Genomic DNA, 17,356 nt, shown 5'->3' with positions numbered 1-17,356 from the left:
CCACTTAGAAGTGCTTTACAATAGTCCAGTCTAGAGGTCATGAATGCATGAACTAGCTTTCTGCATCAGAAACAGGTAACATGTTTTGTGGCTTGGCTATCTATGTATGTCTGTCTGTCTGTCTATCTGTCTGGCTAGTTTTCTGTCTGTCTATCTATATATCTATGTATGTCTGTCTGTCTGTCTATCTATCTGTCTATCTATGTATTTCTATCTATCTCTGTCTGTCTGTCTGTCTATCGAGACAGATAAATATTGTACGATTCTATAAACATTTGAATAAATGTCTTCAATTCGTTCATCTCTATGTTCTTGTGCACAAAAGGCGTAACAATTTGCCGAACTGACATCAGTCCAACTCCTATAACAAGCCTACCCGAGAAAAATGAAATCATGCTTCTCAAATAACGTGTAGTATTAAACTTGCATGAAAGCAAATAATAAAATCAGTAATCGCTCTTTGGTCCAATGAAAGCCGCGCTTCAAAACAGCGGAAAGACTGTTAAGTTAAGTTGAGCCTATGACGAAGAGCCGCAAGAAAGTGGGCGGGGCCTCCAGTAAACCCCGTGATTGTCCTCCAATCAAATCATTCAGTGAAGGCGAAGGGGCGGGAGCAAAACAAGTGTGTTTCACATGAGCTGTGCTGCGGTCGTTGGACGATCCAGTTTACCGAAATGGCGGAGACAGCGGACATTATGGAGGTAAGCTGAAGCTATTCAAGGCCATACCGGTTACACATCCGAGGCCAAATAGCTGTTTGCGAGAGTTAGACTCAACATGTCATCATTATTCGTTACGTCCTAGCTCCGATTCTTTAGTCGTTGGACGCATTTGTGTGCTGCGTATGTTTTTATCAGGTGGCTAGAAATGTGCGCACACGCATCTTGAGCATCCATTTTAGCCAGCCGCAAATAATTCATTCATTTAGCATCACGTGTCTGCTATTGCTAACAGGCAAAACGAGTTAGTTTCGAGTTTTTAAACGTTAGATGTAACCATTTGATGCGTAACGGAGTTTGATTTAGTGACAACGTTATATGAGTCCTGTTAGCTAGCTAGTTTCCACGAGGGTAACGTTAGTTCAGAGCACGCTGGTTTAGAGCATTGTTGGGGGCAGACCGCATGGGATGAAGCGGCTTTTACAACTTTGTTCACCAAACCACGGCTAATTAGTTATTAGTGAGCTGATTACTATAATTTGCGGTGTGCTTATTTAATTAAAGTCTTTTTTCCCCAACCACGCTGTATTTAAATAAAGTTTTTCAGAGGTCTTCGGACGGTTTTCTAATTAAAAACGCGAATTGGTATAACAGCGACTTTTCTTCTCTAATAAATTGAATGTTATGTAGGGAAAACACGTTAATCCCGGTTATACCCGCCTTGAATGGTCCTAAATGCTTTTAAAGAGGCACAAGCTCCGTTGATTGTAATAAAGGCGGATTCTGATTGGTCACGGTGGCTTGAATCCTTTGAATCGATTTACCAAAAAGATTCGTTCTTTGTTCGTACAGTGATCATTACTCTCGGTACAGTAGGCGACAAGCGATTCTTTTGTTGAATCCATTCGATTCGTTTAAATTAGTCATAAGCCCAACTCATGCTTTTTTTTTTCCTCCTTCTTGTATAATTGTATTTCTTTTCTTTTTTTATATAGGTGTCCCAGGGAGAGAGCTCAGCAAAACCTGCAGCAGAAGACATGACCTCCAAAGACTACTACTTTGATTCCTATGCACACTTTGGCATTCACGAGGTACAGTCTTGTTTATCCATGTTTCACGAAGAGCGGTACAATTAAGCAAGCGTCTTCATATCTGAGACTAATGTAAACCCCTTCTGTGTCCACAGGAGATGCTAAAGGATGAAGTTCGTACTCTGACGTACAGAAACTCCATGTTCCACAACAAGCATCTCTTCAAGGATAAGGTGGTGCTGGATGTGGGAAGTGGAACCGGCATCCTTTGTATGTTTGCAGCCAAAGCTGGGGCCAAGAAAGTTATTGGGGTGAGTGTAAATCCTGCCCCGTTTATGTAAATATCATCTCATTGTTTTCAGCAGTTGAGTTTTTGTTGTATACTGACTAGTTGAGTTCAACAAGGCTCTTGTCTGTCCTGTAAAGGTGCTCATGCTTTGCTTTTGTCTGATTTTGCATTCTCTTGTCATTCGTTCCCCAGATTGAGTGCAGCAGTATATCAGAGTATGCTGTGAAGATCGTGAAGGCCAACAAGTTGGATCATAGTAAGAACGTCTCATAGTTCTTGGCTTCCCTATTGTTTACATATCTCGTTTGATTCTTTTGAACTGAACTTACTGTATTATAATACCTGTGTAATACCTCATTTTCCTTGTCCAGTCGTTTCCATCATTAAGGGCAAAGTGGAAGAGGTTGAGCTTCCTGTGGAAAAAGTAGACATAATCATCTCTGAGTGGATGGGCTACTGTCTCTTCTACGAGTCCATGCTTAACACTGTCATTTATGCGAGAGACAAATGGCTGGTGGGTGTATGCTAATGTCCTTCTAAAGCGTAGCAGTTGTTCACTATAAAGTTGTGCATGTTGACCGTGATTTGATTTATGCTCATGTATCTCATTTGTTTTCTTTTTCAGAAACCCGATGGCCTGATCTTCCCCGACAGAGCCACGCTCTATGTCACTGCTATTGAGGACCGACAGTACAAGGACTACAAAATTCACTGTACGTGTCAATCTCTGAATGCATTCGGGGTCTTTTCTGCTGTGTGTGAAATAGGATGCCATTTTCATTTGTTTGTTTTGCATTTTCAGGGTGGGAGAATGTTTATGGCTTTGACATGTCCTGTATCAAGGAAGTGGCCATCAAGGAGCCACTGGTGGATGTTGTTGACCCCAAACAGCTTGTTAGTACTGCCTGCCTCATTAAGGTTAGTTTACTCCACAAAAGTGTGCTTTCAAATTACATAAGGTTTATTTTATTTTATTTATTATATCCCCTGCTTGCTTATTCAACCGTCCCAATTCTCTCGGTTCATTAGGAGGTGGACATCTACACGGTGAAGATTGAGGACTTGTCCTTCACGTCACCTTTCTGCCTGCAGGTGAAAAGGAATGACTACATTCATGCGCTGGTAACCTACTTCAACATCGAGTTCACTCGCTGCCACAAGAGGACAGGCTTCTCTACTAGTGAGTGCTGTCTTTTGTTTCCCCCTCTCTCTGCCACAGCTTCTCTCACCATGAACAGAAGTTATAAATGAGCCCCTTGGAAAACCAAGTGTATTTGTCTTTTAGGCCCAGAGTCTCCTTACACTCACTGGAAGCAGACGGTGTTCTACCTTGACGACTATCTGACAGTGAAGACCGGAGAGGAGATCTTTGGCACCATCAGCATGAAACCCAACGTCAAGAATAATGTAAGCCACACATGCACTTAACGTTTAAATCGATCTCTTGAAAAATAGATTCTTACATGAAAGTTTAGAGAAATGTATATTAAACAATTCTGCATTATATTAAAAAAGTCTGAAAATATGCTTTTTGGGGGCTTTTTTTCTTTCTTAGATAAGCATTTTTTTCAGCAAGCACAGTGCTATTTTGATGCTATATTTAAAGATTTTATATTTTTATATAAATTATTCAGTGGTATCCAATGGTTCAGTTTTATAGTCTTCATTTTAAAAGTAAACCTGTTGGTATGGTTTTACAGAACTATACATGGATCACGTTCCTGACCATTAAGAGGATATTTCATTATTAAATAGTGATATAATTTCCCCCTTATTTTCCAGAGAGACCTGGACTTCAACGTTGACATCGACTTCAAGGGTCAGCTTTGTGAGGTGTCCAAGACGTCAGAGTACAGGATGCGCTAGGTTCCTTTAGCATAAGTGTGTGTGTGAGCAGCATCTCCGAGAGCAGTTCACGCTTGTGTGTGTGAAACTGTGTACATTTTTCCAAACTGTGCATGACAGACATTTTTAGAGATTCTGTTTTACAGAATATTGTCTGACAATATATATAAATATTTTTTCCTTTAAAATGTTCCCAACGGGACTAAACATGGCAAAAGTTCTTTTTTGGCCTTGCTTTTTTCCAAATTCTAGGTGCACCTTGGATCAAATCCCTTGGGTTTATGCATGTACACATGTGTAACTGCTCTCTTTTGCCTGATTGACTGTCTGACAACGTCATCCATGTATCTTTTTTTTTTCTTTCCCTGCCAGGCCGACGTGTCTGTGTTGGTCACTGTACAAAATGCGAATCCGCCATATGTTTTGATATTCCATCTTATAAAGTCAGCATCTTCAATGTAGGTCAAACTTGTCTCACTGTGGACACTAGCTAATGAGCCCATATTGTTTTGTTCTTGGAGGCAGTTGATTTGGACCATCAGTAGAGGGCACCTCCATCATGTGCAGTTTGTCTTCAGTGGAGTAACGGTTTTAATTCATGTAGGGCTCCCATGTCCTCACCTGTTAGCTTTTTTTTTTCTACTTACAATGTATAAAAAAACACAAGTTACAAAGACTTAATCAGAGGATATTATCGTGTTATGGAGAAGACTGCATAGCAATCTCTTGTGCAACTCATAGGTGGTGTTAATGAGCAATGTTTTATATCTGTTGATCTTTTTAATGTCATATAGGAGGAAACTTCATCCGGTTACTGACCGTTTAGTTTAAGCTTATCTGCTGCTCTTTTGCACTATAAGCACTTAAAACTCAGTTTCTCAGACCCAGAACTACAATTTAATTCCATGGAGGAAAACCTTCAGTCTAAATTTTCCATTTGAGTGCTTTTATTGAAGGTGATGCTTATCCTGTGTTTGAGTAACTTCACATTTGTTCCATATTGTGATCATCTGTCATAGTGTTGGTGTGTATTAGTGATTGTCGAGGGGTGCAAGTTCACATGCCTTGTGTCTAGCACTGGTTTGGATAATTACCAGGCAGGCATTTGTCCACCAAGGAAGTCTTTTTATTATTTTTTCCCCTTTTTTTGAAATAAAAAAACATAAATTGAATCTGCGTGGTTTGTTTTCAATGACCAAAAATTCAAACTGACTTCTCAATAGAGTAACCAGCTACTTGCATGCCTTTTCTGGTAGTTTTTAAGTATATTGACTTAATATATTTATATACTAAATATATTTATAACACTGGGTGATCATATTTCCTCTTGAGACCCAGACATTGATTTTTGTCCTTTCGGAAGTTTCATAGATCATGTGTCAGTTTAACGTATTTTCTACACTATAAGGCGCACTTAAAAGCCTTTAATTTTCTCAAAAAATGGCGGAGCGCCTTATACATATGGATCAAGGCGCGCTGTCAAAATGTTGACATTCCCTTTAGCACAACTCCATCTAGTGGATGCATAACAAAAACCCAGTCAGACGTTTGACTGCAGTATCTTCTATGCGCTTTTTAATCCGGTGCTCCCTATATATGAAAACTGTTCTAAAATAGGCCATTCATTGAAGGTGCGCCTTATAGTGCGGAAAATACGGTAAGTCTAAATGTCCTATATAGAGCACATTCAGGGCATTTTAGAAATTCCAAATGTTAGACAATGGTTTAAACATTAAAACTTCCTCTCCTTAGTCTTTAAAAATGACTGATATTGACCAAATTATCAATTTTAGTACTCTTATGGAAATACCATAATATTTAGCACTTAAGTTTAAGTTGTTTGTTGTATTGTTGGCAAGTTATTGTATTATTACACTGTAAAAAATGGAACGAGCTTTTTACTTTAAAAAAATTAAGGTATTAATACATATACATTTTGAGTAGTTTTTCGGGCTTTAATTTTTTAATTCTTTGAATTTTTTAATCTACTTGAATAAAATTTGTGAAATCTCCTAAATTAAGTAATCTATCAGTATGACACAATGAATTTAATATAATTAGTGAAATGTGCTCATTTAAGTTGATTCTGAAAAGTCTGTGATCTTGAGTGAGGTCTTTGAGTTATTTTATACATTTAAAAGACTATACAGCCTGTAGGAGCCATTTATATATTCACCTTTTCTGAATAGGTTAATATTGATATTATTAATCTAGCCACTGGGTGGGAGTGTTGCACTATGTGTGACACGTCACTGGGCGGTAGATATATTTACAGGTGTTGCAATTAGTTAGGAAAGGGTGTGGATGACGAGGAACACACGGTTCTTACCGTAGCCGTGAGTACTCAGGTTACAAACAGCACGACAGCATTTTAATATTCAGCACTGGGTGAAGTATCATTTTATGTAAATTATCCCTTTTTTACCTTCATAATAAACGGGAACACCACCCAAAGAGAACTAATGTTTGGACTCTAATTTTCTGCTACGCGTTGAGAACACCATGCCATCTATGCCTAGGCTTATAGGATAGCCTCAACACAGCCAAACAGCTGAAGTAGGAAAATACTTGATAAATACTGGAAAGTACTGCACATTGATCGAGACTCGATGCCTTCGAGGAGTAGTATCCATATCCATAAGCTCTGCTCTTCTGCACAATGGTAGCGATTGCACGGTGCAATGGAGACTTTAGTCAAACAAAAACTTTCAAATGTTAAACATAACTGAGCATTTAATAAAAAAAAATGACTCCCCATATCCAGCCATATACAAAGCACACTAGGAAATAACAATCACTTCTAAAATAAAACCGCAAAACTGAGCTAATTCTCTTCAGATAAATAGGTAGCCTTCTTTCCTTCATTTAGATTTTTAGTTTAATCAGTTTCTCAATTCAAGCACCAAAACTTAAGCTTAAAGGCGGGGTGAAATTCTATTTCATGCATACTGAGTTTTTTACACTGTTAAAGAGTTGGATTCCCATGCTAAACATGGACAAAGTTTCAAAAATTAAGTTGTAGGTTTGAAGGAGTATTTCTGTTCCAAAAATACTCCTTCCAGTTTGTCACAAGTTTCGGAAAGTTTTTTTCGAGTATGGCTCTGTGTGACGTTAGATGGAGCGGAATTTCCTTATATGGGTGCTAAGGGCGTGTCTGCCGGAAGAGCGTGCGCTCCCATATAGCAGAGCAGAGACGAGACATTCACTGATCAGAGCGAGAGCGTCGCGAAATGTCACAAAAGGAGTGTGTTTTTGGTTGCCAGGGCAAGACAACCCTGCACAGATTACCAAAAGAGAAACAGCATTAAGGGACCAGTGGATGGAGTTTATTTTTACAGAGCATCAACGGAGTTGTGCAAGTGTTTTTGTTTGTTCCCTGCATTTCGAAGATGCTTGTTTTACAAACAACGCCCAGGTTGACGCTGGATTTGCACATCGTTTATTTCTTAAGGATAATGCAATCCCAACGAAAAAGGGTCACGATCGTTGCAACCTGGTCTCACAGAATTCCGTGAAATGTCCACGGGTCCTTAACTTAAAATCCGTGAAGCCATCACGGAATTGCCCCAAATTCCGTGACCCGGCCACGGATATTTCTCCAACGCAAGTCAATGACACTGACCTCCCGTGATCCACACACATATACCTGTTTCAATGAAGGAGTACAGAACTCGCTGAACGGACGTGCTTTCTCATTTGGAAACGCAACATTTGACGTATTTGTTTCTTTTCCAATATCAAATGCCATAATGACATTAACCAGACAGCTGTTGTAGTTATTGCATTGTCCTGTCATCATAAAAATTACGTTTGTTTCAGTTACAAAAGTCCCGTGATGGCACGGACCTCCACAACCTGACCTCACTCACTTGTTTAGGAACTTACAAGCTTTTCGTCGACACTGTTGCAATGGCATGTAATTAACTTGCCATTTTTTCTCGTCCTGTCATCATAAAATCCAGTTTGATGGCGTTTTACACACATTTTGGCTATAGTCAGAACTAAAATCTGTGATAGGAGCACGGAGTGAGTCTGTGCTTAGATCACGGATAACTCTAACGCAAGTCAATGACACTCATCTTCCGTGGTCCGTACACGGATCGTTTCAGTGATGGAGTACAGACCTCACTCAATGGACGTGCTATCTCATCTGGAAACGCAACATTTGAAGTATTTATTTTTTTCAACACCAAATACCATGACCAACCTGACTGTTATTGTAACTATTGCATTGTCCTGCCATCATACAGATTCACTTGATTCTGTTAGCCTAACTAAAATCTGTGATAGGAGCACGGAGTGAGTCTGTGCTGAGATCACGGATAACTCTAACGCAAGTCAATGACACTCATCTTCCGTGGTCCACACACGGAAACCCAGTCTCACGGCAGTTCGTGATTTTGTCACGTAATTTAATCTATTTATTCGTGGCAGGCACACGTTTATTTCCTTATTTTCATGATTGCAGCACGTTTTTTTAAACTAATGCATTTCAACTGGAGGCATCTTTCGTGCATCAGCACAATATTTTCTGATTAATTATTATTATTATTATTATTTAATTTTTCACAGGACAACAGAAGAAACTCACTGAAACTTGAAAAAAAATCGGAGCTTAACTTACTGTACTACAAAACTGAGCAACATACTGTATTGCTGGTGACAAAAACACATTAAAACTTTTTTAGCTGTAAAATGCGCAATGGTTCTTTTTTTACTTTTTCATTGATTTTTATTTTTTTCATAGGCCTAGATTTAATTTTTTTTAATTACAGAATTCAATATCAAGTCCTTGACACATAACTGTAACACATTTTCACATTAAGAAACAATTTAGTTTAAATAAAAAGAACAAGAAATATCTAAAAATAAATAAATTATTTATTAGCGATAGGCCTACAGATTTATTTTTTTATTTTTATTTTTTTTACTTTAGACTCTAAAGTTAAAAGTTTTTATTAAGGCTATTGTAAAGGCTTCTTAAAAATGCTGTCGCTGATGAGCCTCTGATCGCTGTCAGATTCTGTGATATGAATGTCCGCTAATGGGTTTAGAATGAGCCCCGCTCGGCCCGTGTTCTGGCTTACTGTAATATTTCACCTGTAATAAGACCGAAATAATATAATTAAAATAAAGAAATGAATGAATACATGATAACATCTAAATAAATGTTGATAGATTTAGCGTTATAGTTTTAAAAATATTAATAAACAGCAAATCAACACAGAAAGACCTAAATAATAATAATACATAATTAATAAACAGCGCCGCCCCTCCCACTACGCGCATCACGCGCTGTGCGTCAACCCCAAAGCGTCAAAAACTGAAGCGTGGTCAAGCGCCTCTAGCGTCACTGACATGAGATGTTTATCGCTTTGAAATCACGTTCAAGAAGTCTCATTCAGCACACATCGCGATACTTTCCATCAGTTTGCAAGAGCCGCAGGTTGGGTGAGTTATACAGTCTATGGTGAGTAGTAGTAAATATGCTCTTTTAATGCCTGTCCTAAAACGTATTCTGTCTTCTTTATTAATCAGATGAGCGCCTTATGTTTACTCTCTGTATTACATCGGTCATCCGAGGCTGTCTTTGAGTTTCATTGTGTTTAACTAAATGAACACAGCTGCTAACTGGTTAAACTCTATCGGTCACGTGACGTGACGTGCCACAGACCTGGGATCCGTTTTATATTCATTTCAGGTTCAAAGATGTAAGTTGTATTTGTAGTAAAATCATGGTAACCATGACACCTACAAAAGTAGGTAAAACCCAGTAAACAAGACATTTACCATGGTTTTTTTTTAGTTTTTTTTTTTACCACAGTAACTGTAGCTTTACTGTAGTATAGTAATAGCACATTAATCACCAAATTAACTATAGTTGTACCGCTGTAATGGTAGTGTTTTAATGTGCTTTTATATGACTTATTTCACAGTAATCACATTTACTGTACCATGCTTGTAATACCTTTTTAATGTAAAAAAAAAAAAAAAAAAACATTTTTCCCATCTTGCAGTTCAATTCATATTTGTTTATATCTTAAATATTTTGCTCACAGATCACTATTAACATTCTGTATATAATTCTGTTTTATTTTCTTTCCCCTTGTATTAATCTTTTAGCTGAAAAGACGTAAAGTAAGCAGTCACCCCAGTGGTGTTTGTGGAGAGGTATTCCTTCAGAAAGGGAGAAGACAGAAAGCTGCAGAGGCAGGTTGGTCTGTGATAGTTTGTCCCTTTTATCAAACATTCCTGTTGTTATCATTTGCACAGCATTTTGTTGTTTCTTAAACTGTTGTACGGTCCAAATACCCACACTTGCCATCTTTGCACATTTCCTTTATTTGGCCCAAGTGAGCATGAAGATCACAATGTGTGTCGATCTTAACATGACAAAGTTCGTTTCAACTTTGTATTTTAAAAGAAACTTCTAAATGTCTTTTCAATAGTCCCTAATAATACATTTTAATGCGCTTTTCTAGAACCCAAAGCGCTAAAATTAGCGCCCTATTAACCCTATTAAAGATGACAATTTATTTTGTGGTGCTTCTAATTAAGTGATAAAAAGAAGTTACAAATGATGTACAAAATAAATATACTTTTCTGTGCACCAAGAAAACATGCAACACTTTGTTTTACTACTAAATTAGTCTCAATTTCTAATTATTATAATTAATATTTCACAAACATTGGAAAGTTGCCTGACCTCCTGTGAGATCTCTGCAAAAAGTCTCACATTAATTCCAAAACATGATGCATGATGGGATACACTAAGCGTTGTATAGCGCTCCGGAGCAGTATTGGAGAGGTTTAGTGTGTGTTAAGGACACCGTGCTTTGGCATTATTAAGACCGGGGACAGTCTCATAGTCACGTACACACACTCTCAAGTGAATAAGACCTCAAGTGTGGGTAACTGGAAAGGGGAAAAGTCTTTAAAATGATCCCTAAATACAGTCCCACATCAAAGTCTTAATAATTCACTAATGCTTTCATGGTCTAAAAAATAATGTATGTAAGTAATGTATAAGTTAAAGTATATAGTAATGTATAAGTTGCATGTAATGAAATAATATTTCCTTTCTTTCTGTCTTACAGGATTGTTTGCAGATAATGCTGTTCTTCTTTTTCAGAAGTTTTTGGGGAGCCAACCCTCACAAACCTTCCTAAAAACTAAAAGAGCTATTACTGAGTCTCAGCGACTCTTGCCACGATCAGCTCTTCCCAGGTACATTTGTTTACTCATCAAATGCTCTGGTCTGAATCTTACTTTAAATTAACTTAATTATATGTTTAATGAGAAATATTGCTCATTGCACACAGAGTAAGATTATCTTGTTTCACAGAAGAGAAGGAAGACCAAGGAAATGATTTGCTCAGGATGAGAAATGAAGATGGTCATCTTGTGCTCAAGCAAACAGAAGTCCACTGGTATGTGTGTGTTGAAGCAATGCTGTGTTACAGGACTTTATGATGATCTCTCACAGGACTGGTCATGTCAGCCGTAATTATTCTTTCCAATGTTTTTATATTTATTTTATTTTATTTGATACAGCTATAATAATTATAGCATGTTAGCAAAGTTTGACTGGAACATTTTTAATCTAAAGTTTTAAAAAAAACACCACCTGTTATTCTTAAAAGCATACAAGTGTCATAAAAGTGGTTTAATTGATATAAACACCAATTGACATTATCTCACTGTTTTGTGAATGTTGTGTTATAAATTGTGAATTGATAGTTGATTGGTTTGAAGCCAGGCCTTACACTGCACAGACTAAAACACATTTGTGAGAGAAGTCATTAGCTCTGGAGAAAGACTCTAGAGGAAGAAAACACATTTACTGCAACAAAAGATGAATTCTAGAGTCTCTGAGAAGTACACATGCTAATGGAGTCTCCTGGGCAAGTCCTTTGCCTCTGTAACTTTTTCTAAATTCTTGCATAATGAAATTGTTTATTGCAGTATTTTAACAATTTTACTTTGTACAGATGATCTCATCAACCAAATGAGGGGTTTTGACCAAGTGATGCTCTTGAAAGGAGTGAAAGAAGAGGATGTGGTAAATTGTCTTCAGAGAAAAAGCTTCTCAAAAGATCTTAAAACAGCTTGAAGAATGGTAAGTGTACAGTACTACAAGGGTCATAGTTACTCATAAGATGAGCTCTATGTCCATTAAACAACTTCATCTGGATTGTTTGTTTCACTTTGACCAGGTCTGGGATCTTAGGACTGGGAGATCTCACTTGCACCCAGTTAACCTCCATAGAGAACATTTATCAGAAGCGCTGTCTGGGTAGGGCAAGAAACATAATCAAGGATGCCTCTCACCCTAACCATGGACCTTTCACCCTCCTTCCATCCGGCAGGCGTTACAGGAGCCTACGCTCTCGAACTAGTAGACTCAGGAAGAGCTTCTTCCCCGAGGCTGTGACACTCCTGAACACCGCACCACCAATCTAACCTGCACCTGCTCTTTTACTGCACTGGTCACAGTACTTTACATACATGTATTGCACTACTCATATTTTGCACAGACTGCACATGGTTAAATCCATTACACTATAAACTGTCTAAAGCTGTTACTGTACAAGCACAGTAAACTATTTCTACAATAAATATAATTGCACTACTATTATTTTGCATATAATAAAAAAGTTAAACTATACTTTTGCACACTCATTCAACTGTATTTATTACCACTGTTCTCAAGTTCCTGCTATTCATAATGTATATATAATTCTTCTTTGCTCTGTTCATAATGTACATACAATCCCTACATTAAATTCATATTTATATTCTGTATATACTCTGATCAATATTGTATATAGCAACTCCACTGTAAATTCTGTATATCATAGCTTTACTTACTCTGCACTTTTATGTATATAAAACACTATATTCTTGTACTTCTGGTTAGATGCTAACTGCATTTCATTAGCTCTGTACTTGTACTCTGCATAATGACAATAAAGTTGAATCTAATCTAATCTAATCTAATCTTCTGGCTGAGAACAAGCTACACCACATCAGTGCTGGATATCAACCAAAAGCTGTTTCCAGACACGAGAGAAGATCACGATGAAACCAGTTTAGATGTGATGATGAGAATCATTATTTTCTGAAACAGTATCCAATGTCTTATATGTATCACATGATCTGTATCACAGTTGACTGAATGGGACTGTGACTTTTAAGGACATTTCATCACTCATCTGTATTTTTGATGATGAATAATTATTTTCCTTGAATCTTATTTGTCTTGATGCTACTTTATCATCTTTATAGTCTATGCTTCAATAAAATGAATATGATGAATATTGTGTTCTGAAGATTCTAGGTAAATACATCATTTTACTAGGTAGGCTCATATGTGTTTATTTTAGACTTGGAAAAACTACATAATCATTATTGGGATTATTTTTTACTTAAGACATAAAAATATTTGATCAGATTAATGACATCTGGGACATCAGTACACCAGAAAGTTATTATTGTTTATATTTAGTAACAAATGCCAATTGTTTTGTGAAAGAAAGGGAGTTACGAGATTAATTATTTTGCATTACAAGATGGTGCCATGGGCTTTATAGTTACAAACACTTGAGGGATAACTGAGAATGTAGCAGGAATGATCAACGTGGATCTTGTACTCCATTCAAACCAAGAGCACACACATTACTGATGTCCAGCACCTGAGGAGCAAGATACAGGGGTGAGGAGGACATTTTTACACTGATTTTTGCTAATTAGTTATTAGTAATATATATATATATATATATATATATATATATATATATATATATATATATATATATATATATATATATGAATGAATTTGTCCTTGTGTAATAGTGAAGTATCACAATGTGTATACATTGTCCTTGATTACTGCTTAACAGTGGGGAATAGATAATGGCATGTTGTTGCAGGTTCATCCATTATATTTATTGATGTTTACTTCAAAAATCAAATAAATAATCTATTATTTTTATTATCAAAACATTTCTTTATAATTTTTCCATGTTTCATCAGATGGCCTCACAATGTCCTGTCAAAAGGTATAATAGCAATGATGTAAGAATTAGAAAACAGAGGACTGTGAAAACTGTCAGATATAAATGTGACTCAGCTCAGTTTGTTGTCCATGATGAGGAGAATACATATATGTAGGTTTTACTGCCCTTCTACCCCCAGGGGCCCAGTAGCACCCCCCGGAAGAGCCAAAAACTGTACATTTCAAAAGGCTGTAAATCAGAGTCCAATTAACATATCAAAGCGAAAATCAGCATGATTACTACTTATGCTATGCTGATAAAATAATGTTGGGCACAGTTTTCAGAAATGAATGGAAAGGTGGCATAAAGGCATTTTACATATTGCATACTCTAAAATACTAAATTTCACCATGCCTCTCAAATATATCATAGTGGTTTACACAGTGAACATATTTATATGTCTAGTTTACCATTCAATATATTATTTATTTCATTTCGTTAATAAAACTTTTTAAACTACATTACCCATAAGCCTCCATCGTTCTATCTATGGAAAGGGAATACTAGGCGCTGTTTTTTGTAGTTCATTGAAGTTATTCTTAGGGTTAGTGTTAGGATCTCGGTAAAAAGGTGATTTTTCTCAACATAGAAACACCCAATGTTGACTTAATATATTTACTAATGTGATAATAGCAGCAAAACATACTTTTGTAACATGATCCGCTGTTTAATATGGGTTAAAAGATAATCCAACCACAGACAGTCCTGCGATGACAAGGGACATTCACAGCCAATGACATCAAAGCTGAGCAGCGTCATCACACTTCCTTAACCATTTATTGTCATTCATGAACGCTGTTTTCCGTTTTTCGGCTAAAGGGATAGATTGGTTAACAATAAATTAAATTTGCCACCTATTAGATAGTGTTTTATTAACGTCTACACCTTCTTCCAACAATAATGCAAATACAGAAATTATTGTTATTCAGCTTGACAACAATTTGGCAATATCGATGTGTACATGTGTGTGTACAACACGTGATGTGAACTGCACAGTCACAGTTGTATCTTATCTAACCAATAGATTAATTTCATTCAATTTAAAAGATAAATTTTTTCCTGACCAAAGACAAGAGCATTTACTAATAAAAAGTAAAGAGTGAAATTATTAAGTTATTAAATTATTTTAAATTTGTTTCTGTGATTTGCCTTGCTTTACAAATTATCTCTAGGAATAAAAACTGAAATAAAGCATAATGAACATACATAATTTTGTAAGAGTTTTCCAGTATTTATAGATATGTCAAACTCATTTAAAGACAAAGTGCGCATATACTGCACTGTCACCAAGCTCGTTTTTAAAGAATAAAACTATGAAGAAAAAAAAGGCAGTTATGTTGTAAACATTAAAATTTTCAGTGTGCAAATTCTTTTATTAAAAAACAAAACATTATAAATATGGTATATATCTTTCAGAGAACACAGTAAAACTATACATTTTCTTAAAAGATTCTATTGACCAAAAAGTGATACAACACTTAATGTTTCAAACTCACAAAATAAAATCATGAAGACATGCATGTCAAGTGTGCAATATCATCTATAAAACTCAATCAGCAGAGCATCACGTAAACACTGATTGTCCGAACAATGGAAGAAAGATAAAGTGTTCAGGAAAACAAACACCTGCTACATAAAAATGCAGAAATATAACTTTAACAATAACATCATTCACTTCATGACTGGAACTAGGGGATTGCTGTGCATGAATATGTCCCTTTACTAAAACTCCTGATGAGAACTGAAGCTTTTTATGATAAAAGCACCAGAAGTAAAATTTACTGTATGAAGCTTGACAAAGAGAACACAATGCTTTATCAATATGATAAATGCTATTTATTAACTATTGTTGTCATCACTGGTTCTGTATACAGTACAGTATATGGGTTGCTGGAAGGTCACAATGTATTAATTATAAGGTTAATTAAACAAAGTTACATCTTCTGCAGAAATCAAACCACTGCAAAGTCTTGAGTCACTGATCCAGGAACCATTTCTCTGTGTGTGTGTGTGTGGGGGGGGGGGGGTAAAGAGGTGAATCCTTGTGCATGACGGAGAACTACAGTGTTATCTGGAAACAATCCTGTAAGACAGAAAGATAGAAATATTATGTAATTAAATGCAACATTACTGTGTTTTTTTTAGACCATGAAAGCATAATCTGCAAAGATGCTGTATAATTAAATGTTAAATGCATCCATTATTAAAAGCAAGTCATTAATAGCAATATCTAGTCATGGAGATCACGTATAGTGGGAACATGAACTGATGGGGCTTATTTGAAGTAATTTAATGAGAAGCCAATGAACAATATAAACTTTCTGACTGTGTGGGGCAACTGATTTTCCAATATTGTGATAGTGTCAGATTAGATTGTCCAGGGGCTTGTACAATATCATACAAGTGTTAAATTGAATTAGTGAATTATTAAGACTTTGACGTGCGACTGTATTTAGGGATCATTTTAAAGACTTTTCCCCTTTCCAGATACCCACACTTGAGGTCTTATTCACTTGAGAGTGTGTGTACGTGACTATGAGACTGTCCCCGGTCTTAATAATGCCAAAGCACGGTGTCCTTAACACACACTAAACCTCTCCAATACTGCTCCGGAGCGCTATACAACGCTTAGTGTATCCCATCATGCATCATGTTTTGGAATTAATGTGAGACTTTTTGCAGAGATCTCACAGGAGGTCAGGCAACTTTCCAATGTTTGTGAAATATTAATTATAATAATTAGAAAATTGAGACTAATTAGTAGTAAAACAAAGTGTTGCATGTTTTCTTGGTGCACAGAAAAGTATATTTATTTTGTACATCATTTGTAACTTCTTTTTATCACTTAATTAGAAGCACCACAAAATAAATTGTCATCTTTAATAGGGTTAATAGGGCGCTAATTTTAGCGCTTTGGGTTCTAGAAAGCGCATTAAAATGTATTATTAGGGACTATTGAAAAGACATTTAGAAGTTTCTTTTAAAATACAAAGTTGAAACGAACTTTGTCATGTTAAGATCGAGACACATTGTGATCTTCATGCTCACTTGGGCCAAATAAAGGAAATGTGCAAAGATGGCAAGTGTGGTATTTGGACCGTACAAACAGTTTAAGAAACAACAAAATGCTGTGCAAATGATAACAACAGGAATGTTTGATAAAAGGGACAAACTATCACAGACCAACCTACCTCTGCAGCTTTCTGTCTTCTCCCTTTCTGAAGGAATACTCTCCACAAACACCACTGGGGTGACTGCTTACTTTACGTCTTTTCAGCTAAAAGATTAATACAAGGGGAAAGAAAATAAAACAGAATTATATACAGAATGTTAATAGTGATCTGTGAGCAAAATATTTAAGATATAAACAAATATGAATTGAACTGCAAGATGGGAAAAATGTTTTTTTTTTTTTTTTACATTAAAAAGGTATTACAAGCATGGTACAGTAAATGTGATTACTGTGAAATAAGA

At 36.3% G+C, this 17,356-nt stretch overlaps 2 protein-coding genes across 2 annotated transcripts in view; one reads left to right on the top strand and one right to left on the bottom strand.

The window, feature by feature from the left end:
* Positions 1-17,356, bottom strand: part of LOC113047280 (uncharacterized) — a 145,692-nt gene that overhangs the window by 111,139 nt on the left and 17,197 nt on the right. Inside the window, exon 4 of the mRNA XM_026208632.1 lies at positions 11,984-11,991. Coding sequence (XP_026064417.1) covers positions 11,984-11,991 — 8 coding nt within the window. The remainder of the gene's footprint in view (positions 1-11,983; positions 11,992-17,356) is intronic.
* Positions 585-4,992, top strand: LOC113047281 (protein arginine N-methyltransferase 1). The gene is made up of 10 exons (XM_026208638.1): positions 585-701; positions 1,655-1,750; positions 1,846-2,001; positions 2,172-2,235; positions 2,351-2,493; positions 2,605-2,692; positions 2,782-2,897; positions 3,009-3,159; positions 3,265-3,386; positions 3,762-4,992. The coding sequence occupies exons 1-10, from the start codon at positions 675-677 to the stop codon at positions 3,843-3,845; spliced, it is 1,047 nt and encodes a 348-aa protein (XP_026064423.1). The 5' UTR covers positions 585-674; the 3' UTR covers positions 3,846-4,992.

This window comes from Carassius auratus, chromosome 28 (assembly GCF_003368295.1).
Source record: "Carassius auratus strain Wakin chromosome 28, ASM336829v1, whole genome shotgun sequence".
Classification (NCBI taxonomy): Eukaryota; Metazoa; Chordata; class Actinopteri; order Cypriniformes; family Cyprinidae; genus Carassius; species Carassius auratus.
The sequence above is the reverse complement of the archived record's forward strand: the minus strand, read 5'-3'. Positions and strand labels throughout refer to the sequence as shown.